This window comes from Hyperolius riggenbachi, chromosome 9 (genome assembly GCF_040937935.1).
Source record: "Hyperolius riggenbachi isolate aHypRig1 chromosome 9, aHypRig1.pri, whole genome shotgun sequence".
In the NCBI taxonomy this organism is placed as follows: Eukaryota; Metazoa; Chordata; class Amphibia; order Anura; family Hyperoliidae; genus Hyperolius; species Hyperolius riggenbachi.
The window spans coordinates 197,604,600-197,631,185 of NC_090654.1; the positions used below are offsets into that span (position 1 = coordinate 197,604,600).

The 26,586-nt window shown below is 42.2% G+C and overlaps 1 protein-coding gene across 2 annotated transcripts in view; it reads left to right on the forward strand.

Annotated features, from left to right (window-relative positions):
- Window positions 1–26,586, forward strand: part of HEATR5A (HEAT repeat containing 5A) — a 99,177-nt gene that overhangs the window by 39,796 nt on the left and 32,795 nt on the right. Inside the window, exons 17-22 of one of the 2 annotated variants that reach the window (XM_068253858.1) lie at window positions 4,540–4,730; window positions 4,818–4,977; window positions 11,851–12,040; window positions 13,573–13,742; window positions 16,140–16,166; window positions 21,131–21,269. In XM_068253858.1, coding sequence (XP_068109959.1) covers window positions 4,540–4,730; window positions 4,818–4,977; window positions 11,851–12,040; window positions 13,573–13,742; window positions 16,140–16,166; window positions 21,131–21,269 — 877 coding nt within the window. The remainder of the gene's footprint in view (window positions 1–4,539; window positions 4,731–4,817; window positions 4,978–11,850; window positions 12,041–13,572; window positions 13,743–16,139; window positions 16,167–21,130; window positions 21,270–26,586) is intronic. The other variant, XM_068253859.1, reaches the window with a different exon arrangement.

Genomic DNA, 26,586 nt, shown 5'->3' on the forward strand with positions numbered 1-26,586 from the left:
GATTACAAATCTGAATCTTGAGAAAAATAACGACCACCGGGCCTGTCGGGGGCTAAGTCTCTTAGCGCCCTCAATGTACTCCAAATTTTTGTGGTCAGTGTAAACTGTAATGGTGTGTTCTGCCCCTTCTAGCCAATGTCGCCATTCCTCAAAGGCCAACTTGATGGCTAGAAGTTCCCGATTGCCTATATCGTAGTTTTTTCTCTGCGGGTGAAAACCTACGGGAAAAATAGGCACAGGGATGCAGTTTTCCCTGTAAACCAGAACGCTGAGACAGCACAGGCCCTACCCCTACCTCTGAGGCATCTACCTCCACGATAAAGGGAAAGGTGACGTTTACATGTCTCAATATGGGTGCAGAACAGAACAATTTCTTCAGAGTGAAGAAAGCAGCATGGGCCTCTGGGGACCAGTGGTGAGTATCTGCCCCTTTCTTGGTGAGACTGGGGAGAGGCGAGATCACCGTAGGGTACCCCTTTATGTACCTCCTGTAGTAGTTGGCGAACCCCAAGAATCTCTGGAGAGCTTTTAGTCCTACAGGCTGAGGCCATTCCAAGACAGCTGAAACCTTTCCAGGGTCCATAGAAAGGCCAGAGGTCGAGATTATGTACCCCAGAAAGGCGACAGAGGTCACTTCGAAAATGCACTTTTCCAATTTAGCATACAGCATATTCTGTCTCAACTTCCGTAACACAAACCCAACATGTTTCCTGTGTTCTGAGAGGTTGGATTAGAAAATCAGTATATCGTCTAAGTACACCAAGACAAATTTGCCCAACACCTCTCTGAACACCTCGTTAATCAGCTCTTGGAGGACGGCCGGGGCATTACACAACCCGAAGGGCATCACTAGGTACTCGTAATGCCCGTCGGGTGTGTTAAAGGCCGTCTTCCATTCATCACCGTCCCTGATACGCACAAGGTTGTATGCACCCCTAAAATCCAGCTTCGAGAAAATCTTAGCATTGGTGACCTGGGTAAACAAATCGTCAATTAAAGGCAAAGGGTAACGATTTTTTACTGTAATCTTATTTAAGCCCCGATAATCAATGCATGGACGGAGGCCTCCATCCTTCTTTTTCACAAAAAAGAATCCTGCCCCTGCTAGTGACCGAGAGGGACGAATAAAGCCTTTAGCTAAGTTTTCTCGGATGTATTCTTGCATAGCTAATTTCTCTGGCCCAGATAAATTATAGAGATGACCTCTAGGGGGCATACAACCAGACCTGAGATCGATGGGACAATCAAAAGGACGGTGAGGAGGAAGTTTATCTGCTGATTTGGGACTAAACACGTCTGCAAATTCTGAATACTGGCTTGGCAAACCTTCCACCTGAATCTTGGTGTTACCCAAGGTTGCCTTCGCTAAACAATGATGATGACAATGGGTAGACCAACTCGTTAGCTGACCTGAAGCCCAATTGATCTGAGGAGAGTGAAGTTGTAACCATGGCATGCCAAGAATGATCGTGGAAGTTGACATCCGCAAAACCAGAAACTGTAGACTCTCTTTGCGTAATACCCCCACCGTAACCCTTAACTCTGGGGTCTGAGACAGAGGGTATTTACTCTGCAGAGGAGAGCCGTCCACTGCAGTGACCAGAATCCGTTGATTCAAAAGGGAAATAGGAATCCCTAATTTCTTTGCAAATTCGTAATCCATAAAGTTGGCTGCTGATCCAGAGTCTAGGAAGGCCTCAGTGGCCACTGTTTGATCTTCCCAAGATATAGTACAAGGGAGGAGCAAACGTCTATCGTCTAGAGGTAAAGACTTCGCGCCTAGGGTATTACCTCCGACTACACCTAGGCGGCAGTGTTTCCCGACTTCTTGGGACAATTCTGCACTCTGTGACCCTCTTCTGCACAGTATAGACAGAGCTGTTCTGTTTTTCTGCGATTCCGCTCCACCCGGGACAATCTTGACCGACCAATCTGCATTGGTTCTGGTGGAGGTCAAACGGGTGGAGGAGAGGCGTAGGAAACATATCTCACATTGTTCCTACTCCGAGTCTGTTTCTGGTAACGTAGACGACGATCAACCCTGACTGCTAATGAAATGGCCTCATCAATAGACTTTGGCTCAGGATGACCCAGCATTAGATCAGATACCGCGTCTGACAACCCTGACAAAAAACAGTCCAGAAGTGCGAATGACCCCCATCTAGCTGAAACTGCCCATTTTCTGAACTCAGCTGCGTAAACCTCAACCGGATCCCTGCCCTGCCGCAAAGTCTTGAGCTTCCGCTCAGCGGTAGAGGCAATGTCAGGATCATCATAAATTATAGCCATAGCTTTAAAAAATTCCTCAACTGCCTCATGCCCTGTCTGGAGACTATATGCCCAGGTCTGGGAATCCCCTGACAGCAGAGTCTTAATGAACGTAATTTTCTCTGCCACGGTTCCCGATGAATTAGGTCTCAACTCAAAGTACGATAACACTCGATTTCTAAAATTCTGAAAGTCAGATCTGTGACCAGAAAACTTTTCGGGCACAGGCATACGTAAGTCTGTACCTGGAGGAGATCGCACTATATTCACAGCCGTCTGTAGGACTTGTGCAAACCCAGACAAAGCGTTGATCTGGGTCTGATGACTGTCCAGCACTTGGATGAAATTCTCCACCGAGGTGGTGAGTGCATCAAGACGGCTGTTAAGTGCGTCCATTTGGTTTTGGGTCTGCCGTTATGTAACGATCGGTGTCAGCACACAGAGAGAATATGATTATTGGTGATCTGCAGTATCACCAAGAATACAGATATATACCTGATTATTGATGATCTGCAGAATCACCGATAATCCAAGTATAACTAACCTCTGGACACCTATATAGTGTGAGTGTTTGGTGCAACAGTAATGACTTTGAGTAAGACCACCCGAGGAGCAGGTGGTCTTTGGCAGTGAGGGCGATACTGCCTTCTGAGAAGCAGAAGACAACCTTCTGAGAAGAAGAAGACAACCTTCCAGCAGCCTGAGACCTCCAAAGGGTGGAGTCCCAGGCTTAAGGTAGGAAGGACCTGTGAGTGAGTGACACCTGGAGGTGGATGTCACTAGCAGGTCTGGAGACTATCTCTTAAAGAGAGAGATAGCTCTCAAGGTCGGGCAAGCCAGGTCGGCAACACACAGACAGACAAGGTACAAAGACAGAAGGCTGATTCGGTATCCAAAGGCAGGCAGGGTTGGCAACAGATAATCAGATATGCGTAGGTACCGAATCAGAAAGCAGAGGGATAGTCAGAAAAGCAGTAGGTCATAACAGATATCAAATAATGCCTAGTCTTGGGTGTGAGGTCTGTGGTCTCTACACCCTGGAACTAGTCTGGAGTATAATATGATGATAACACAAAGTCCCTAATCTTGGGTGTGAGGTCCGTGGTCTCGACACTTTGGAACTAGTCTGAAGTATAATAGAATGATAACACAGAGTCCCTAATCTTGGGTGTGAGGTCTGTGGTCTCGACACCCTGGAACTAGTCTGAAGTATAACACAAAGATAAACAGAAGTAATCTGGCTCAGTGTGAATTCCCAGGTCCTCCTGGTTCTAACACACTGTAGGATCTGACTAAGGTCTGAGTGCTTCCACGTAAGTGTTCGCAACGGCAGACAACCTGAGACTGACCAGCAGTGACTATATATAGAACAGAGCTCTCCGGCGCCACCCATCAGTGATTGACCAATAGTCACTTGCTCTGAGGTCAGCTGACCAACCTGGTCAGCTGATCCCTCCTCGGCTGTCATAAAGGCTCTGCCTCTCAGCGTATTTTTTCAATCTGTGTGAACTAACAGACCCAGCCACACCAGACGCACGCCGCTGCGTGCAAACCGCCGCGCTGGAAGCGGAATCAGCCGCCTTGCTGTCAGTACACACGGCGGCTTTTCCGCGTTCCATTACAGGTAGTTATACGAGTAAAACTATGTTCACAAAACTGAGTTACCTTCAGACAACCATCTTATGTCCTTGTGGGGAAAATTAGCCTGTACCACTCAGAACTGCCAGGGTTTTCACAGAATGATCACTCTCCGGCTAAAAAAGTCAAAAAAGAGGCAGGAGGTAAAGAAAATGAGTGTAAGTGACTGAGACTAACCTTGTAGGACTTATCAGTGATTTTTTTTTTGTTCTTGTACTTGAATCCGGCCTCATGTTTCACTGCCTTTATTTACGGTAGGTAGAGTTCTCTATAACAATTTTACATCACAGTGTTTAGCTTTGAGAGTACAAACCACCTTTACAACATCTCTGCATTTTTCTGTTACAGGGCTAAAGTGTGATGAAGGTTTTGTGAAGCAAATTGCTGAATAAATAGCCTAACCTCCTTTGTAATTTTGTAATAAAAAAATCAAGATTTGTTTATAACAGCATAATGATCACACTGCACTGCACACAGCTAGTGGTTGAATATCATAAGAGTCCAAGACAAAGAGAGGAACAGTGTTGGGATTCAAGTTTCCAACATTTCAATTTCCTGTACAGTAAATAGGTTGATTTATCTTGTGTAATTTATCTTGTGTGTCTGATCATTAATTGTTTTCTTTCTCTGCAGCACTTGAATTCTGGTAGTGGGAATTTAGGGCCGGAAGAGGCTCGAAGACCATGTCTCTCCCTAATTCTTGGGGCATTGGAGAGCAGCAACCCAGGGCTGCGCTGTGCTGCTGTGGAGTGCATGGCCAGGCTAGCCCATGTAGTGGCTGAACCTTCCTACACATCAGCATTAGCACAAACAAGCTTTGATAAGTACGCTGGATGCTGTGACCATGTCATATATTTAGCTCTACTTTAGGTAAATATTGCATTTTCTTTTACTCTCTTTCTGTGTTACAGGCTGAAAATAGCCAGAGATGTTGTGGCCAGAACCAGTCACTCTCTAGCCCTGGGTTCTTTGCACAGATACCTTGGAGGAGTCAGCTCGCCCCAGCACTTGGCTTCTTGTGTAGCTGTGCTTCATTCATTGTCTCAAGATACCACATCTCCAGAGGTTCAGGTGGGTTGACCATAAGAATTGGCATATATTCTGCTCTGTAACACAGACGGGGGTATCTTAATGCCAGAGTTTGTTTCAAGATGGATTCCTCTAGGTCATTTTTTGCTAAATCATATCACTTGAAATCATACTAACAATAACCGCTATAGTTAATGCCGTGACTATATACTATGTAAAGTGCTGCCGAAGATGTCGGCGCTATATACGGTAAATATACAATAATGATAACAGTTCTGGTGAGTATTGTGATCCCTTAGCCCTTTTTAATCCTATGTCGGACTATGTCCAGCATTGGCCTTATCCAGCATAGGTCCGTTGTAGGAGATAGTCTGGCACAGGAAAGTACAGGCAATCCCCTACTTTACAAATGACTTGAGTTAAACATTTTCATACATACAAACAAATTTGTCTCTATTGTTCAAAATATTTTGTTGTTAAATGTTGCAGAATTGCATTAACTGCTGTAAGTAGTTTCAAACAAATTAAAAGAACTTTGAAAACCACCTACAACATTATTTATACTGTATGTTCAGATCCAGAGTTGACTGAAAGTACATCATGTATCCACTTTTACCTGTATAACACAGGACTCAACTTACAAGTTCAGCTTACAAACAAACTCCCGGAACATAACCTGTTTTTAAGTGGAGCACCAAGTATATGGCTGTTGCACACTTTGGTCACTGCTGGCCCCATCCTCCACTGCAGCACCATGTAATTTAGATATTACATGGGCGCATTTGGGCTTGCCACTAGGGACGCCGTTGTCAGATGTAGTCCGGCATGACGTCAACCTACGTGGATCAAAGTCCAACACTTTGATTCCCTCTGGCACCTCACTATGCTGTATAAATATTTAACCCATTAAAAGTTTCAATACCGTTATCTCGTTTGAGATAAGTGCACTGCTTTGGACCTCCGGTGGAACTAGTGCTGTAAATTCTTGGAATGCTTTGATGTCTCTCTGCTTCAAGAAAATATAGAAACTGAAAGCAGAAGTCCTCTGTTATTGTCTCACACTGCCCCCTAGTGACAAGTGGCTCTAAATACACACCACAGCAATACTAATTAGAAGCAGGAAAGTGTAACTAACAAATAAAAAGAATATGCTAAAATACATTGGTCTGGAGTAATTCCAAGCCTCTAAATAAATTGGCTGCTAAAGGGTTGAATCCCCCCGCTGATGCTGGGTCTACTCCTCGCTCTAGTGTGAGGCGGTAGAGACCCCTCCAGCTCTTCAGCACACAGCGGTCACCCCCCTCCACCCACAAAATAGAAAAATGTAAGTGCCACGGGGAAAGTGGGTGATCACTAAATTGGATTGGAAAGGGTTAATCATTCCATAAACAGGGAGCCTTTCTGCAAAGTTACCATACAGGAAGTTTTTTTTAGTTTAGACAAGGATGTGTTCTAGAAATATGTATGCAATTCCAGTTGTGCATAATTTAAACTATACATTTGCATTATACTCAATAGAACCTTCTATAATTATGGTCTAATGCAACCAAGTTATACAATCTATTTCAGCACAGGCAAGATCAAACTGAACATGAGTTTATACTTAGAAGCTCTATCATGTGCTGCCAGCATGGGTCCAAACCACAGATCCTATTTATGTAGAGCATGAAGTCTCAGTGAATCTCTGTGGCATATGAAATCTTTGAATAGTACAAAACATTCTCTTGAATTTTTTAGAAGAATGATCAAGAAAACGCAATGAGATTGCAATTGAACCACTTCCCTTCTAAGGGGTTTTTCTTTTTGTACCAGAGCAATTTTCACCTGTCAGCACTCCTCCCATTTAATCGCCAATAACTTTATAGCTAACTATCACAATTAAATGATTTACCGTATATCTTGTTTTTTCCACCACCAATTAGGCTTTCTTTGGGTGGTTCATCTTGCTAAGAATTATTTTATTCTAAATGCATTTTAATGGGAATAATAAGAAAACATTTAAAAAATCATTTTTATATAATTATGTTTTTTTTTTATTGCAACATTTAAAATATTTCCCTAGTACAATGTATGAAAAGATGTAGCCGGCACCATCACTTGCTCTTTTACTTTTATTAAAAGACTGTCATTAGTATACAGATGACAAAGTATACAAGTAACAGCGACGTTTTGGAGCGTTCAGCCTGCTCCTTTTTCAAGCCATGACAGTCTCAAAGTACTCCGTTTGTAATCACATATATATATACCACATCACATATTCAAACTACCCAATGACAGGCTTTCAAATCCTCTTAAGCCAATCCCCTTCCGTTGTATCAAAAGCGGACCTAATGGGGAACTTGTGTACAAGTATATGGACCAATGGCGAGAGACACTCACCTGTGCCGTGCGTCCGCCCCACCTGGCACACCGACCTCGGTTCAGCATCCAAGTCACGTCAGGGAAGATGTTACCACCCCTTTGTCAGTGGACCAAATGGGGAACAGCCGGACGGGACAGTAGTGTAACGTCAGAGACGTTACCAGGGAGACGCGAGGGAAGCGCACGGAAAGCTCCGTGTACTTCCTAACAGCGGAGAGATGACGTCACCGCGTAAGCCGGCTGATCACGTGGAAGTATCCACCAATCAGCCGGCCCTGCGTCTCCCTGAATGGCAGCAGCGGTGCCGAGCTGGCCGCGTTGCCATAGAGATGTAAATAGAGGCTGAAGCAGTGTTAACAGAAGGGGCAGACGCACATCCACATGCAGAGGGTCATCATGCTGCAAAAGAAGAGATCAGCACCCATACCCAACATATTAAAACAGTGCAAAGTCACCATAGATAAATATGGAATAATATGGAACTCAGGGACCTGGGGAAACGCCTGGCCAAGAGAAGGCCAATGTTTTTTAATTATACGTGCTATGTCCACACTAAGAACATTGTATTGAGTGACAAAAGGAATATGTTTCCCGGCATCTCTCCTAGATCTCTTAGATGTACACAATGCCATTCTGCGAGCCTCTGCAACCAAGTCCTCAGGGTAATGTCTGTCTAAAAATTTCTGTGACATCTCACTAAACCTAGCTTCTCTCCGATCGTCATCATCCACTATACGACTGACCCTTCTAAATTGGGACTTAGTAATGGACCTGATAGTATTAGTGGGATGGAAACTTTTGTATGACAGGATAGCATTCCTGTCAGTGGGCTTGACATACAAGTCAGTGTGAAGAGAGGCATCAGACAACATTACTAACGTATCTAAAAAATTGATTTGTTGTTCATCACAATGAGATGTGAGTCTAATGGGTTCACACTGCCCATGTAGTTCCCCCACAAATTGATCAAGGGTCCAACGCGGCCCCGCCCAAGCGCAAAACACATCATCAATATAACCTAGCCAACACAGGGCATACTTTTTAAACAATGAATTATTGTAAACAAAAGATTCTTCATACTGATTCATGTATATGTTTGCGTAGGACGGGGCCACGTTGGACCCCATCGCCATTCCACGTACCTGCAAATAAAATTTGTCATTAAATACAAAATAATTGCAAGTTAACACAATCCTCAACAGCTCCACAGTGAATCGAATCTGATAGCCATCAAAATCATAGTGATGGCTATCAGATTAGATTCATTGTGGAGCTGTTGAGGATTGTGTTAACTTGCAATTATTTTGTATTTAATGACAAATTTTATTTGCAGGTACGTGGAACGGCGATGGGGTCCAACATGGCCCCGTCCTACGCAAACATATACATGAATCAGTATGAAGAATCTTTTGTTTACAATAATTCATTGTTTAAAAAGTATGCCCTGTGTTGGCTACGTTATATTGATGATGTGTTTTGCGTTTGGGCGGGGCCGCGTTGGACCCTTGATCAATTTGTGGGGGAACTACATGGGCAGTGTGAACCCATCAGACTCACATCTCATTGTGATGAACAACAAATCAATTTTTTAGATACGTTAGTAATGTTGTCTGATGGCTCTCTTCACACTGACTTGTATGTCAAGCCCACTGACAGGAATGCTATCCTGTCATATAAAAGTTTCCATCCCACTAATACTATCAGGTCCATTCCTAAGTCCCAATTTAGAAGGGTCAGTCGTATAGTGGATGATGACAATCGGAGAGAAGTTAGGTTAAGTGAGATGTCACAGAAATTTTTAGACAGACATTTCCCTGAGGACTTGGTTGCAGAGGCTCGCAGAATGGCATTGTGTACATCTAAGAGATCTAGGAGAGATGCCGGGAATCGTATTCCTTTTGTCACTCAATACAATGTCCTTAGTGTGGACATAGCATGTATAATTAAAAAACATTGGCCTTCTCTTGGCCAGGCATTTCCCCAGGTCCCTGAGTTCCATATTCCTCCTCTTTTTTTCTTACAAAAGGGCCCCTACCCTCAGGGATCAACTGACCCATGCTGAAATGAGGTCACTTGTCAGGCCCCCTGAGGGATCTAGAAAAGGTATGTACCTCTGCCTCAACTGTGTTCACTGCAACTCAGTCATCAGAAGTGATGTCTTTACCCATTCTAGATCAGGTAAAAAATACAACATCAGGGGTATCTACAACTGTGATTCCAAATATGTTGTGTATATTCTCAAATGTCCATGTGGCCTTATATACGTGGGAGAAACTACCCAAAAATTTAAAACTAGACTCTCAGCTCACAAGCATGCAATCCGGGAACGCCTCATGGACCAACCAGTTGCCTGTCATTTTGCTCTCTGTAAACATACTGTTAGTCAGTTATGCTGTCAAATTATTGACAGCGTTCCCATTTTGAAACATGGTGGTGACAGAAACAGGCGGTTGTTGCTCCATGAGGCTTTCTGGATTTGCACGTTGGATACCATTGAGCCCTGTGGCATGAACCGAGAATATGATCTCACACCATTTATATAACCTTTAATATAATACTATCTACTATGTCCCTGGTTACTTCTGTTCAATATGTCCTTTATCTATGGTGACTTTGCACTGTTTTAATATGTTGGGTATGGGTGCTGATCTCTTCTTTTGCAGCATGATGACCCTCTGCATGTGGATGTGCGTCTGCCCCTTCTGTTAACACTGCTTCAGCCTCTATTTACATCTCTATGGCAACGCGGCCAGCTCGGCGCCACTGCTGCCATTCAGGGAGACGCAGGGCCGGCTGATTGGTGGATACTTCCACGTGATCAGCCGGCTTATGCAGTGACGTCATCTCTCCGCTGTTAGGAAGTACACGGAGCTTTCCGTGCGCTTCCCTCGCGTCTCCCTGGTAACGTCACTGACGTTACACTACTGTCCCGCCCGGCTGTTCCCCATTTGGTCCGCTGACCAAGGGGGTGGCCTGACGTGACTTGGAGGCTGAACCGAGGCCGGTGTGCCAGGTGGGGCGGACGCACGGCACAGGTGAGTGTCTCTCGCCATTGGTCCACATACTTGTACACAAGTTCCCCATTAGGTCCGCTTTTGATATAACGGACGGGGATTGGCTTAAGAGGATTTGAAAGCCTGTCATTGGGTAGTTTGAATATGTGATGTTGTATATATATGTGATTACAAACGGAGTACTTTGAGACTGTCATGGCTTGAAAAAGGAGCAGGCTGAACGCTCCGAAACGTCGCTGTTACTTGTATACTTTGTCATCTGTATACTAATGACGGTCTTTTAATAAAAGTAAAAGAGCAATCGATGGTGCCAGCTACATCTTCTTTTCATCATCTGCTCAAGTGGTGATTGAGCCTGCCTGGGCACATCAGTTAAGACCTTCGTGGGGTAGTAAATTTCTTCAAGTTTGATATTCCTAGTACAATGTATGGCGCCAATATTTTGTTTGGAAATAAAGGTGCATTTTTTCAGTTTTACCTCCATCACTAATTACAAGCCCATATAGGCAAAATTAACAGTAATAACTCTAGACATACATATTAAAAAAAAGTTCAGCCCCTAGACTAACTATTTGTTGTTTTTTTTTTTTATTTATTGTCATTTCTTTTTAAATGCTAATGATTAATTTGGGTAACTATGGGAAAGTGGGCGAGGTAAGGGGTAATTTTAATGGTATAGGTACCAGTAGGTGGTTTTATTGAATAAAGAGTAAGTAGGTGTAATTTTACTATTTGGCCACAATATGTCCTCACGCATTTTCTTCCTGCCGCTTACAAATAGTACGCGAACAGGAAGTAATGCGTGCAAGTGTAACTTCTTTTGTTATAATCACCGCAGGCATCTCATTGATGCCGGCGATCATTGACACAGGGACTTAGATCAATGAATGGGAATTGCGTTCATTCATTGTTCTCCCCGCTAATGATCAGCGGCGAGAACCTGTGTGGGAGCGAGCGACGGCTGTCGGATTCAATAGACAAATATCTACGTCCCTGAGCAGGAACTGAAGTCCCGCGGGATGTAGATATACCATACTCAAGTGATTAAAGGACTTCTATTATGAAAAGTGGTAAAATGCATTCATATGAGATATACATTACAGTAAGTTGTAAAAATCTGACAGACCTGACAGGTTTAGTCCATCTCCTCATGGGAAATATTCAAGATTTTTTATATTTTTAAAATCACTTGCAGTTGCTCAGTCCAGCTGACAAAATAGTTTGTAAACAAGTAGGGAGTCTGGCCAGGAAAGTGGTATAGGTCCAGGCAATTATTTTGTAAAGACTAAAGCAAATACTGTGAATCGCCCACGAGGAGATGGACTAGTCCGAAACCAGTCAGATATTTTAGAATTTTACTACATACTGTAAGTGATAGCCACAAAGGAAAAAGTGATTTATAGTGCACTTTTCTCTGGGAGAGATGTATGTCTTTTATGTATGTCTTTACAGGTATTTTTTTTAAAGTTGTAATCATAGACTTTTAAGAATAAATGAAGATGGACATCCGTTTATTTGAACGTTGGTGATATTTTTACAGACCTGGGCGCTGCATTCTCTCTCAATCATCATTGATACCTCAGGACCGTTATATTATCTTCATATAGAGTCCACACTCTCACTCATCTTAACTGCTTTGATGATGACAGCACCATCACACACAGAGGTCCACCGAAGCCTCGGTCGCTGTCTCAGTGCTCTTCTAAACACTCTGGGACCAGAGCTTCAAGGTAACATTCTTAAGAAATCTACATCATGGGAACATACCACTTTTTTTTTTTTTCTAATCAAAATGATTCAGTTCTAAAACAGCACATCTATGGCATGTGCAATGCCAATAAATAAAAAAAAAAGTATGGTATATAAATTTATGAGATAGTGAACTGTATGTGTAGTACAGCTAAGAAGTAGAACATTAGTAGCAAAAAAAACAAAAGCCAGTCTCATATTGTTTTCCAGTACAGGAAGAGTTCAGCTTCTCTGAGCTCTTCGTCCCTCTGACTCGAATACAGTCCTGTGCTCTGAAGCACTTAAACAGCCAAGGAACAGCGAGAGACAGGTTGTGATAAGGTTTTACTGCAGGAAAGTTCAAAGGGTCATTATTTCTGCTTTGCTTGATAACTTAAAATACAGAGTGTGGTTTCTAAACTGCAAATATGACAGAATGATGCAATGTTCTAAAAAAAAAAAAAAGCTATATAACTGAAAATAATTTTATTTTTTATTATTTATTTTTTATTATTTATTTTTTTGCTACTAATGTTCTATTCATTATCCGTACTATACATACAATTCATTATATCATATGTTTTGGGGTTTTCTTTCGCTTCAGGGTTGTGTTAAAGTGACACTGAGGCGGAAAAAAAAACTTATAATGAATTGTAGCAAAGAAAATAGTCTCATATTTTTATTTTCAGATATATAGCTTTTATTTATAACATTGCATCATTCTGTCATATTTTGCAATTTACAAACCATAATCTATATTTTAAACTATTAAATAGCAAAGTTAATGACCCTTTCATCTTTCCTGTAGTAAAATTGTATCTAAATCTGTCTCTGATTGTTTCTTTGATGTATAAGTGCTCCAGAAAATAGCACTGTAGCCAAACCAAGTTGGGTCAGAAAAGCTCTTTTGCATAGGTAGCAACTGAAGTTTCTTAACTCTTCCTGTACTGGCAACAACATGATAATTAATTCCTTGCTACTAATGCTCTATATCTTAGCTGTACTAAATCTACAATTCATTATACTTTATTTTATTTTTTTTCGCTTCAGTGTCTCTGTAAATATTAAAGTTGATAATGTGACTGTTGCAGTCTCTGGTTTCTGCTACCACCTCTGTTTTTTTAGGGTTAGGCTGTCTAGTGGTAGTCATGGCTGGACTAGAGATCTGGTTCTGCTGATAGTCACTACAGATTTGGGGTTATGTCCACATTCCAACATTGACAAGTCAGTAAGAGAGATAGCTGGTTACAGAGGATCATGGACACAGAAGCAGCTAAATCTGTAACCTGCAGTTTAAGGATTAAAGATGGATTGGTACGATTTATCTTTAATTACTGATCAACAGTGGAGAGAGGGTGGAAGGAATAACTTCCCATTGTAGTACATCCGTACCGTGGTGGGGCTGTTGGTGGGTTGTTGTTTTTTCCAGTAGACATTTATACTAATTATGAATTAATTTCTTTCTTGTATTTTCTATTTATATCCTCTGAGCATCTTGGCCACAAATGGTTATTTACTTGTCCTTTGCCTACAGGGAGTGGAGAACTGGCATCTTCACAAAGAAAGTTCTGTTTGTTGGCTTGCTCTGTGATGCAGGAGCATCCAGACTGTCTGGTTCAGGCCCAGGGCATTGCCTGCTTACAGCAGCTACACATGTTTGCTCCCAAACATGTCAACCTGTCCAGTTTGGTGCCCACTCTGTGTGTAAGTATTGCTGTGTGGCATTCCATCACTGTTATATGTATATTCCTGCTGTTTGTTTAGTGGAAGGGTACACTAATAGGATCAGATTAATAAACACCGTATTGTACATCATAGAGTGTTTTGCATCATGGAAATGTATCCTAGTTACAGGACGTTCCTGATATAGTAGAATGTTTGTTTAATTGCCAATATTCTACTCGGAGATACTTGTGTAAGAGAAGTCACAGTCCGTGGGGGATCATATAATTGAAAATCAGTACACTTACCGATACTCTACTATCAGGGATTGTAGAATCAATATTCTACTATATCTGTTACACTGAGTGCCATAATTTTGTAGTGCTATTAATTGCTTTTAATTTTGTTTTAAAAAAATATATATAAATTATTTAGGCAGTGTTTACCACTTTACATATTTGAAATTTATCACAGGTGAAGACATCTTTATTCCTGCCAGGTAATCTCGGCAGAATGTTTGATTAGTGAGAGTTCCTGAAGCCAGTACAAAATATATCTGGTCCCCCATAATGCTTGGTGGTGGAGGGGATGTTGCTATATACTAATGTACAGTGATATATAGATATAAGAAGTGTTACTGATGCTGGCGCACATCCCTCGCTGCCCCTCCCCCAGTGACGTACTCCCTGCTGGACAGGAAGTACATCACAGGGATTCCTGGGGATCTCTGTCGTATTCCATCGTTTTGTGTGCTAGGCCCCACTGCCTTGCATTGTCGTCGCGTTACCCTGTGGCAAAGCAGGGTAATGTAATGCACACTTGTAAAAGGGGCCTAATGGATAGCGAGCGCTAATATGTTCAAAGTTCCATTCCTGGGTAGAGGTCCACTTTAAGGGATTATGTTTTTCTAGTACAGTTTACACAATGCTGTTTCTTTAACAAGAGTAAGGACTATCTTATCTGTCAATTGTTTATATAATGTTGGCATTTTATACAGTGCATTGGACCCCTATCCAAATCTACCCAAACATTTTACAATGTCCCCTCCATCCTCACTACAGCACTGCACTGATTATGCACTGATGATGATGTTCAACTACTAAGAGGTTTTTTGATCGTGGAAGCAAATTAGAGAAGCTAGATAGAAACAAGCCTAAAAAACAACCCATTGAGATATTAGGATTGATTCACAAGTCATAAATTATTTCACCTTACTTATTAACTCTGCTTCTCGGTTTACCTCATAAATTAGATCTCTTTACCTGTTTACAGAGCCGGGACAAGGTCCTCCAGCACCCAAGGCTGAGACACCAAAGTGCGCCCCTCCATCCCTGCCACCCGAACCATCAAACACTGATTGCTATTAGACTAAGAGGCGCCACAGGGCCCACAACCTCCCCAACACCTTAATCTCCAGTTATCTGGCTTGCAATCACTGCCATGTATCACCTTTTCTTATTTCTTTCTGCTTCAAACACAATTAGGAATGACAGCTGAATGAATTCTGCGCCCCCTCCTACACTGCGCCCTGAGGCTGGAGCCTCTCCAGCCTATGCCTCGGCCCGGCCCTGCCTGTTTATCTCCTGAATTAAGGCTGAAGTCTCTTACACTTGCTAAATTAAACTCAGCCAAGGTGGTCAATAACCACTTCTGTTGAGAATCTAGCGAGAGTTTAGCAAGCCCCCGGACACCTTGCACAGCAATCAGTCCGGTGGGTCGAGTCGACCGAGCGCATGCCGAGAGCATTGTTCTCACTCATCCTGCCCACTGCATGACGCTCCTCGTGTCCTGCTCAGTCGGCCCTCCTCCACCTCATAGAGCAACAGAGTATTTTTTGTGACGCGTCTGTACAGTGTCAGCCCTGCACTGTCACCTGAGAGATTGAGTCCCAATCCCTGCCAAGTGACATGCCTCGTATGTATGTACAAATCTTTATATACATGCTAGAGGGTGCTCAACCAAGGTGGCTGGAAAGGACTACTTCAGCCGAGAATCTGGCATGTATGGTGGTCGTGATGCATCGCTGGAACATCTGGAGTGCTGGATCATCTCATCTGAGCACAGGCCAAGCCCACTGTTTTCTCATTACCCCTCCCTCTCCATTCTTCCATTCCCCTTTATAACAACAGATATGTCTACAGTCTACATAGAACTGTTCCCCAAATTGTTGCTTAGGGATCAAGTCCAGATCTCTGCTGGCGACAGTACCTGTGTGTGCATCTTTAGCTCTTCTTCTCTGCTTCTCTCATGAATTATCTCTCCTTATAGGTGAGGAAAAAAATAAGTTAGGCACTATAATTCCAGGAAAAAAACCACTTTCTTAGTGGAAAGGGGAAAGAGGAACCGCATGGGAGAAAAAGCTTGAACTTAGTCCCTGATTTATTGTCCATAAGTCTACTTGCTCCTTCCTCACACATTTGTCACTTTTATCTCCTGCAGGAGGTCTTGCTGGATAACTCTATGTTGGTATGTCACCTCCCCTCCTAGAGTTTGCGCTGCACCTTCTTGCATCCCTCTTCTTTTGTAAGGCAATACTTGCATCTTGCAGAGCTTTGTAGCCCATTTGCAGTTTTGTGCAAAGCTTATCTGCTGATATGGTCACAGAAGAAATCTATAGGAAAAAATAGGAAGTTATGACAAAACATTATATGGGACATAGGTGATTCCAAGTTTAAGGGGCAATACAAACTCAATTTTGTTTAAAAAAAAAATATAAATAAATAAAAAGAGAATTCCTGGACGGATCAAATATCTCTTTCTTGCTGACAGGCTTAAACACTACTTGGTTTGTAGATGCAAATACACAAAATTCCTGCCCTTTCTAATACTTAGTTTATAGATTTTTTTTCTCAGACAAATGCATGAGGATTAATGTAAAATTAAAGGCCTCCCTGTGATAGCGGTCTTGCCTTGTTTTGTGTGGAGCTAATCTGATTGCTCCTAGTTTGAGTGGACCACAGTCTTATGTCTAATCACACATCCCACACAAAGCTCCCGACTTTCCAACGCACAGGGTGGGTGGGATGTGGAGCAGGTAGAGAGATGAGACAGTTTGAGATGCCCACTAATGTTTGCATTGGGTTTGAGGGAGCTAGCTTGTCTAGAGTGAGGCCAAGGCTGGTGGATTTCTTCTTAAAACAGTAAAGGTGGCCACACACCATGCAATTTTTAACATTTCTTTTCAATTCAAGATATACAATCACATTTTTCTGATTGATTGTAACATTTGATTAATCTGACCAATGTACCAACGATGAAACAAAAAGATTGAAAACTCTGAAAAAATTGCTTGCGAAATTCTCTCTCTACTATACACCATACAGTCTTGCAAAAAATGTGATCAGAAATTTCTGCCACTCATGATCAAGAAAAATTGGGGGGAAAAAAAAAATCTGACAACAAATTTCACTCGATTTACAAAATAAAAAAAAGTTTACATTTTTATGCAGAAAAAATAGGTTTTTTTTATCGAATTGCTGTAATATTGGATCATTTTAGTGTATCATACGTGACCACCTTAAAGGTGCACATATATGGTACAATTTTTTAATTTTTTTTCGATTAGATAATTTAGTTAGATTATTCTGTTAGTTCGAATATAAAAATGTTTCCAACATGTGTGATTGAATTTTTTAGAAAAAAACTGGATAATCAATCGTTTTTCTTGATCGAAAAAAAATATTCTTTTCAACTTTCATTCGATTGTTTTGGTTGCAAAAACGGGTGAATCTAACATTTTTTTTTATTGTACCGTTTATGGGTACCATGGGATTGAACAGCTGATTGTACTCAACAGTCACGTTCTTAACTATATCATTTTAATAAGTATTTAGTACATAGCCATGTCACTAACTATCCCATAGAGAAAATCACAATCTAATCCCTGCCACTCAACTTGGAATCATTTATTACCCCACCAGGTGTTTTTATTCTGTGCTTTCTGAGATTTTTTTTATTTTGAGAAAAAAAAGTGTAATATTTTGCCAGTTTCATCATAGCCGTGTATTTCTCAGTCTGTGTGCATTTGAACTATTTGCAAATGTTTGCAGTGAATAATCGATGTTGCCCTTACTCAAATGCTTTATTCATACTGTTTATAACCAGAAACCAGGCTGCCTTCATGCATAGTGAAGCTATGGGTCTGCATCACGGCTGTTGCTGTCTCTCCTGCTTTTTGCATGTTACATAACATTTTCTGGAGTGTTCACACTGCTTGTTGCTTGATTTTTGTATATATTTATCCATTCTGGTTCCAGCCGTTTTGTTTGTAAGTATAATGTTCATACTTTACAGTTACAGGATGTTCTGTACATATGCTGAAGATGGTATTCCAGCTTATCTCCCTTGCAGGGCTGGTTCTAGTAACAGAGCTCCCAGGCATAGTTAATCTGGGGGCCACCGAACAGACCTTCCTGCCAACCAAAACGGTGCATTAGGGGTTGATATATAGCAAACAGTGGGTGTATAAAATGGTGATGCGCTCAGTGTCGGACTGGGAGGTGGAAAAACTGAGGAAATCCACCAAGCAACAGAAACCCTGAGTTATCACTCCCAATAGAAACATGCAGCAAGTCTTCAATGTGACCAGCAAGACCTGATTACTGCTGCTTGGCCAGCAAGTGGATTTCCTCAGCTTTTCCAGCTCCCAGTCCGACACCGGATGCGCTCCTTTAAAAAAAATGAAGACATTGTAAAGAATATATGTTAACACTGCAATTCCAAGTACAAGTGGTCCACAAGCTTCAAATTTTGACAATAACAATCCTAATTGGTTAGCAGAAGTCCTAAATTATTTTTCAAGCCAGAAGACATGCATGACAGGATAGGATTCCTCGATAGATGAAATCCTAAACTGACATACAGGCCCATATGCAATTCAATTTTTCTCCTGAGTTTTCTCCTAGGTGATATTTTAGACTTGTCAATTAAATTCCTTTTAAACCACCAGCAAGCAAACAATCAAAATAATTTTGATAGTACTTTTTCGCCTACTTTTTGGTACTTTATCTATTCCAAAGTGCTGAAAAGTTATTTTAAAATGATGATGAAAAATTATCTCCTGGGAGAAAACTCAGGAGAAATAGTTACCAACGTGTTACATAAGAGAAAGTGTGAAAAGTGGGCTAAATACTTATTAAAGTGTAACTGTAGGGCATAAAATCGAAAATCAATTCTTTATTTTTATCTGGTAAACCAGTAATAATGATGGTAACCAGGCAATCCAAAAGTTAAAATCACTATTACTTTTCTTGTGATAAATGATCATTCCCAGTTTACATGACTCTTATTTGGTATGCACAAAGGAAGCTGCAGTGCATGCTAGGTTGTCATTTCCCTTCAGACTTACCTTATGCAGCCCGATTGGCTGAAGGCTCTTTCCCTCCTGTTTTCCCCTCCCGCACCACTGTTCCTCTCTGATTGGCCAATATTTCTTATGCTGAGACAATGCACTTTCTATAGTGGAGGGCAGGCAATGCATACGCAATCAGGCAGAGGTTAGTAAGGGAGGAAATGACATAGATTGACTTCAAAATAGCCGCAGTTAAAATGGGAAATGCTAAGAAGGATTTTCTCTTTTTTTGACTGTAAAAAATCACTAAAATCAAAACGTGGACAGTGCAATACTTATGTTATGTAAGTCAAGCAAGTATTTATCTACTTAGATATATGTTTTTTTTCTGAGATAGTACGGCTGACAGCTCCTCTTTAAGGCCCTTATTCAGTTCCCTTTTTTCTCCTAGATGATATTTCCATACATTATCAATTAAATGCCTTTAAGCCACTAGCTCAAAGGCAAGAAAATAATTTTGTCAGTGCTTTTTCACCTACTTTTGGTATTCTTTCCATTGCAGAGTGTTGAAAAGTTATTTTAAACAGAAGATGAAATATTATCTCCTAGGAGAAAACTTAAAAAAATACCCTCAACTTGGGTTACCTGAAAGGATTTAAGTGCTATTCTATGTTCCTTTTATATGCTCATATTGGACACAGAGGACAATAGGTTTTCAGAATAATCAGTGAAAGCTTATACATATATGCAGATAGACATAATTGAAAGGGTGATATGGGAAATCGCATTGCAAAAGCTTCCATACACAGCCTTATGGGCTGTATTTGCATTGCTAATTGGTTATGGTTTTTCATGTTCACATATTGTGCTTATGCTGCATTTGCACTGTGATACATGTAAGCAAATCCTAAGACTACAGCTTGTAGGTGGTTTGTATTGTAATGTAGCTGCTATAGAATGCTAGGAGTAAAGTCACAGTAGAGATAATAACCGAACACCCGTATCTGTTGTATTTCACAGATGTTTACCCTGTACCTGTCATAATGTTTTTGCTTCTTCTGAATGATATTGCACTAGCTATTCATAGGAATGCTCCATGGTATTTTCTATCTACTGTGTGTATCTCTCTCTCTCTCCATCCCCTATTTCCAGCAAAGTAAACAAGATGAGACTTGGAACTGTAGTTAACTCACTGTCACACAAAAAATACTTTAAAGTATAAAAGTAGTGCTGGATTACTGGGGATGTGAGCAGACTCAGAGCATGCTATTAATCTGTTAGCGCCACCAGGATCTTCACCATGTTACACAGTCCAGCATCTCCTCTCTTATGATGTGCACCACTAGAGTAATCGGAGAGGAGACGCTGATCTGTACGATATGGTGAAGATCCCAGAGGTGCTGACAAGTGAGTGGCGAGCTCACATACTCTTTATATGGGGAGAGAAGCTACCTGATGCTGGGGGGGAGGCACATCTGGCTATCTAACCTCGGGAGGGGGAGTTGCCTAATACTGGGGGTACATCGGCTATCTTACCTGGGGAGGAGGGCTGCCTAATACTGGGAGTACATATGGCTAGCTTACCTGGGGAAGTGGCTACCTAATACTGGGAGTAGAACTGGCTACCTATACTGGGGGGAGGGGAGCAACCTACCTAATGCGGTGGGCAGATCTGGCTCTCTAAACTGGGCAGGGTTATTTCCCTAATACTGGGAGCACATTTGCTATACGTATACTGGGACAAGCACAATTGTGGGGGGGGGGGGGAGGCTTGGGTTGGAATCTCCACCTCTAGGAAACCTTCTCTGCTGGAGAACCCTGTTCCGACCCTGCCTCTCTGTCTCATCAGGAAGCTACAATGGAGAATGAATGCCATAAAATAAATGACACGATGACACACAGCTAGTTTCTGTTTGAATATTCTCATTGATCATATATGGTTGGATGATATTTACAAATGGCTTCCACTTCCATTCACGCCTGTGACGTTTGTCACTGACCTGCAGTGCGTGTGGTCTCTTCTACCCATCATTTGTGTCATATCTCAGGTTCACCTGTGTAGTCCTCACCTGGTCTTGTGTCGAGCAGTGTTAGCATGTGTTCTGTCTCTTCTATCCGTCATTTGTGTCATATCTCTCAGGTTCACCTGTGTAGTCCTCACCTGGTCCTGCGTCGAGCAGTGTTAGCATGTCTCAGGCAACTTGCACAGCGAGAAGCAGCAGAGGTATCAGAACACGCAATGACTGTGGCCAAAGATGGGCACGAGGGCTTCAAAATGGGTAAGTCTGCTTATTGTTTTAGCATATAAACATCTTTCGGTAATCTTTTTTTTGTTTTTAGAAGGCAGCCTTTGCTTCTTTTACTGGAGTTCATAGCTTTAAAAAAACAGCAACTCTGTCTTATTGGCAAACTTTCTTTGTTACATGAGACCTTTCTATATATTCCACTGGAGGTCATATGATGGACTATTTCTATTGAATTCTTCTTAAAATTCACTTTTAATTTATCTGGTCTGTACGAAAACTCAGAGAAGCACATGATCAGTTTGATTACGTTAGCAGAAAAGGATTAAGATGAAATGGGGCCTTAGGCAAGATAGCAGTTATTGCCCACCGCTGATGGTCACCTGGCTTTTTTTTTTAGTAAGGTGTGGTGGGGGCTAGCATCTGCCAGGCCCTTAGACTCTCCCTAGGCCCCACGCATCTGCCTAGGTTTGCCTTGTGGATAGTCCGTATATGCGTGTTAGATTAGTAAGGCTCTGCTTAGTTGTGTTCCCTAACTGCTTGAACACATGATCGTGACCAGCAAACTGGAGTAATCGCATGCGTCTGTAACAGTTCCACAATACTAACTTCTCCAGGAAACAGTGGAAGTCAGCAGAAAATGCATGCCACACATAATGTTGCTATTGAAGTTTTTAAAAAAAATTGAAGCAGATAGCAAAATAGAGCATGGACACTGGGTGAACATATAGCAGTTCTACAGCTTTACTAGTAGCAGGTAGAGTACGTCAGTCACATGACCTCCATAACAAAGTACTACGTTAATGTGCGATTACGTGATGATTCCTGTAATAGGAATATAGGAATGCTTTTTTCTTTCTTACACTTATGCTTTTTCCTTTCTTTCTTTACCTTAACCACCCCCTCCCCCCCCCCCCCAATCCCCTGTATAGGTGTCCAGATCTGGCCCTAGTTTTAGGTTGCTCCCCAGTATAGGTAGCAGGTGTGCTGCCGTTATTAAAGAGACTCTGAAGCCTCTTAATACATTAGTCCTACCTAAATCGCCGCATTTCCACGGCTGTAAACTATCTAAAACCCACCTAACTCCCCGGGGGGCGATCTGTGCCGATCTTCTGTGTGAGGCAGAGCTATGAGCTGCAGCCCTGCCTCACACGCGTCTATCAGCGTGGATCGCCGCCTCTCCCCCGCCCCTCTCACTCTTCTTTCGCTGAGAGGGGTGAGGAAGAGGCAGAGATCCGCCGCTGACAGACGCGTGTGAGGCAGGGCTGCAGCTCATAGCCCTGCCTCACATGGAAGAGCTTAAGGCAGCAAATCCACGACCAAGAAAGTCGTGGATTTTGCAGAGGAGAGGGAGGCGGGGTTAGGGGGGGTTTAGATAGTTTATAGCCGCGGGAATGCGTCGGTTTAGGTAGGGCTAATGTATTAAACAAGATTGTTTAATAAAAAAAGGATTTTTAAGAGGCTTCAGAGTCTCTTTAAGTACACCCTCCAGTATATGTAGCCAGATGTGTCCCCAGTATTGGGTAGCCCCCAACCCCACCCAGTATAGGTAGCCAGATGTTCCTCCAGTTTTAGGCAATCCCTCTTTAATGTAGATAGCCCCCCCCCCCTCCATTATAGGTAACAGATGTGCCCCCAGTTTTAGGTAGCCCCCACCCAGCCTAGATAGCCACATGTGCCCCCAGTATTTGGTAGCTTCCCACCCAGTATAGGTAACAAGATTTGACCCTCTATTCGGATGCTTGCTCCCTTCCTAGTATAGATATGCAGATGTGACCTTAATATAAGGTAGTCCCCCACCCAGTATAGGTAATCAGATGTGCCCCCAAAATTAGCTAGCCCTTATAGGTTGCCATATGTGCCTGCAGTTTTTAGGCAGCCCTCTTCCCACACACTCTTTCACACGCACACATAAAACCAGTATAGGTAGCCAGATGTGCCCCCAGTATAAGGGGTAGTCCTCCCAGCCAGTGTAGGTGGCCTAATGTGCCTCCCCAGCATTAGGTAGACCCTCCCGCAGTATAGGTAGCTAGATGTGCTCCCAAAAATAGGTAGCCCATCGCCCAGTATTTGTAGCCAGATGTGCCCCCAGTATTTGGTAGCCTTCCCTGATTCCTTTTTTTTTAAAAGAGAATTTTTTTTATTGATTTTTGATTTTTATAGGTTAACAAACATTAACATCATAAAAAACAGAACAATACAAGTACAATCCGGTATTCTCCCACAGTTTTCATGACATAATTTCTTCAATTACATAGGTTGTATCCAGAGATATGACAAATTATCATACAGAGAGTAATAATATTACAGTGGTAATACATTGCCCCATTCCGAACCTCATACGACTCTTTTAAATATAGCTTAACATTGTGCCCAATATAGTGATTTGTTTATCTTAGTGAAGATCCTGTATCATCACAGAGATGTCCAGGTGGGGTATTATAGTATCCAGGGCGTCGACCCAGGTGCTCCATATTTTCCCAAATTTTTTAAACTGTGATCTAGACTGATAAGTAAGCTTATATAGCGGCAGGGTACTATTTACTGTCTCTATCCACTGTTGTATGAATGGTAGTTTATTTTGTTTCCATTTAGAAGTGAGGGTCTTTCTGGCATAAAATAATAGTATACGTATCAATGTTCTCTTATGTGTCCCACACCCCACATCCCCCAGGATTCCCAACATACATGCTTGAAAAGACATGGCGAGTGGTAGTTTGAGCTTATTGGACATGAAATGAATGACTGATTTCCAAAAATCCTGTACCTGGGGACAGTACCACACACAGTGTAAGAAATTAGCCCCACTTGCACCACACTTGAAGCATGCGTCTGTGGCTCCCTTTCCCATCTTTGCCAGTCGGGTTGGTGACAAGTAGGCCTGATGCAGCCACTTAAGCTGAATCACCTTGTCTTTTGAGGCTATGACAGTTTTATAGTACGTGTCATGGAATTCAACCCACTCTGAGTCAGCAATACCATCCACTTGACCTTATAACTATTTGCATTATTTCTTAGTTTTGCAAGTAATATGAATTCATAGTACTTTGATATTAGTTTGTCAGTATCCTTCTGCAGAAGTAAAGATTCTGATGGTGTAGGGGCTAGTACCACTCCATGTAGACCAAGCTGGGTTTTGAGTGCGTGCCTAATCTGAAAGTATCGAAACAGTGAGTGTCGTGGAAGCTGAAACTCCTGTTTCAGATTGGCGAAGTCCTTAAAGGAACCCTCATTATATAATTGGTTAACGTATTTAATGCCCGCTTTGCACCAAAAATGTATATCAGGTATGTTTTTGAGTTCCGGGAGTTGGTAATTATGCCATAGGGGAAAACTGGGGGATATAGTACTAGGTGAGGGATCACATATTCGTTGAACTTTTTTGTATATCTTAATAGTGTGTCTAATCAGTGAGGTGCCTTCATTCCCTGTTGGGACTTTACTTCTATAAATGGCGGAGCAGAGAGCCTCGTATGAAGTGGCGATGTCCGCCTCTGTATTCATGTCCGAGTTAGTTCTCACTGAACCTAACCAGCTCTGTATGGGCACCAGCTGGGACGCCAGGTAATAGGCCTGAAAATCAGGAAGTGCCAGCCCCCCCTCCGATATTGGCAGGCGAAGAGTTCGCAGCGAAATTTTTGCATTGCTTCCCGCCCATAGGAAACTAGAAATAAGGGAGTCTATTTTTTTAAAAATACTTTGCGGAATCCAGCAAGGAGACATCTGTAGAATGTAGAGTAGCCTCGGGGCAATGATCATTTTAATTGAGCATATTCTACCGTATAGATTTAATGGTAGATTCGACCATCGCTTCAGCTGAGACTCAATAGATACCAGAACCGGTTGCAGATTGTATTCTTTAAATGAGTTTATATCTCTATGTATCCATACTCCCAGGTATTTAAAACTGTCCACTATCAACAGCTTGGAACTTGGTGAGATTATATTAAGGTCAAACGTGTCCAAAGGAAAGAGGACTGATTTTGACCAGTTGATAGTGAGTCCCGACATTTGCCCAAATATATTGTATAATTCTAGGACTACTGTCAAAGAGGGACCAGGGTCAGCCAGGTATATGAGCATATCATCTGCATATAAAGATATTTTCTCCACAGTGTGGTTGATTGTGAGTCCTCTAATGTCAGGGGCTCTGCGTACCGCCTGTGCCAGAGGCTCTATTGCTAGAGCAAATAGCAGAGGGGATAGTGGGCACCCCTGCCTGGTGCCTCGGCCAATTTGGAAGGTTTGGGATATAACCTGGTTGACCCTGACCCTCGCAGTTGGTTTAGTATACAAAATTTGAATCCATTTGCAGAAGCGAGGACCGAATCCAAACCCCCTAAGAACCTGCATTAAATAAGGCCATTCAATGGAGTCAAATGCCTTATTGGCATCGAGGGAGAGGATCACCCTGGCATTTGAGTTACGATGAGGGAACTGGATATTGGACAGGAGCCTACATATGTTCATTCTTGTTGACCTCCCTCCTATAAATCCACATTGATCCGGATGAACCAGTTTATGCATGACTTTTTCCAGTCGGATTGCTAATACTTTAGACAAGATTTTTGTGTCTGTGTTAATCAAAGAGATTGGTCTGTATGAATCACAGGCCAGTGGGTCTTTGCCTGGCTTCAGGATCAGGGTGATTAAAGCATCTCTCATTGATTCTGGCAATTCTCCGAGTTCAAATATATCAGTAAGTAGGGAGGATAATCTTGGTAAGATATCTTCCTTGTTTTTAGAGTACCATTCTACTGGAATGCCATCAGGCCCAGGTGCCTTACCTTTATTAAGGCAGGATAGAGCTTCCCCCAGTTCCTCCGGACCAATGGGCAACTCCAATAGCTCAGCTTCTTCCTCAGTTAGTATAGGGAGGGAGAGCTGGTCAAGGAATGTGGCAACCTCTCCGCCCCCAGTGTGTGTGCGGGAGGAGTAAACCTGACAGTAAAAATTCCTAAAGGCCTCTGCCATGTCCACAGACGTCTCCAGCCTTGTCCCATCTGGATGTTTTATAGCCGCTATGGGCGTAGTGTCAACTTGGGCTTTAAGGAAATACGCTAGTAATTTACCGCATTTATTGCCATGTTCAAATTGGCCTTGTTTGTGAATTATATCTTTACGCTTTATACTGTTAAGCAGTTCTAATTCTAACTTTCTCCTAGCCATTTCCCAATGTGTGTATCTATTTGGGCAAGGGTCCAGGATTAACTGCTTTTTGCATTCCTCTGATTCTTTCCTAATATATTCTTGATGGGCTTTATTATTGTTCCTAATTATAGACATGGCTGATCTAAATGCTGCACGTAGTACAGCCTTCCCCGCGTCCCAGCAGATGCCCACACCCGCTGTA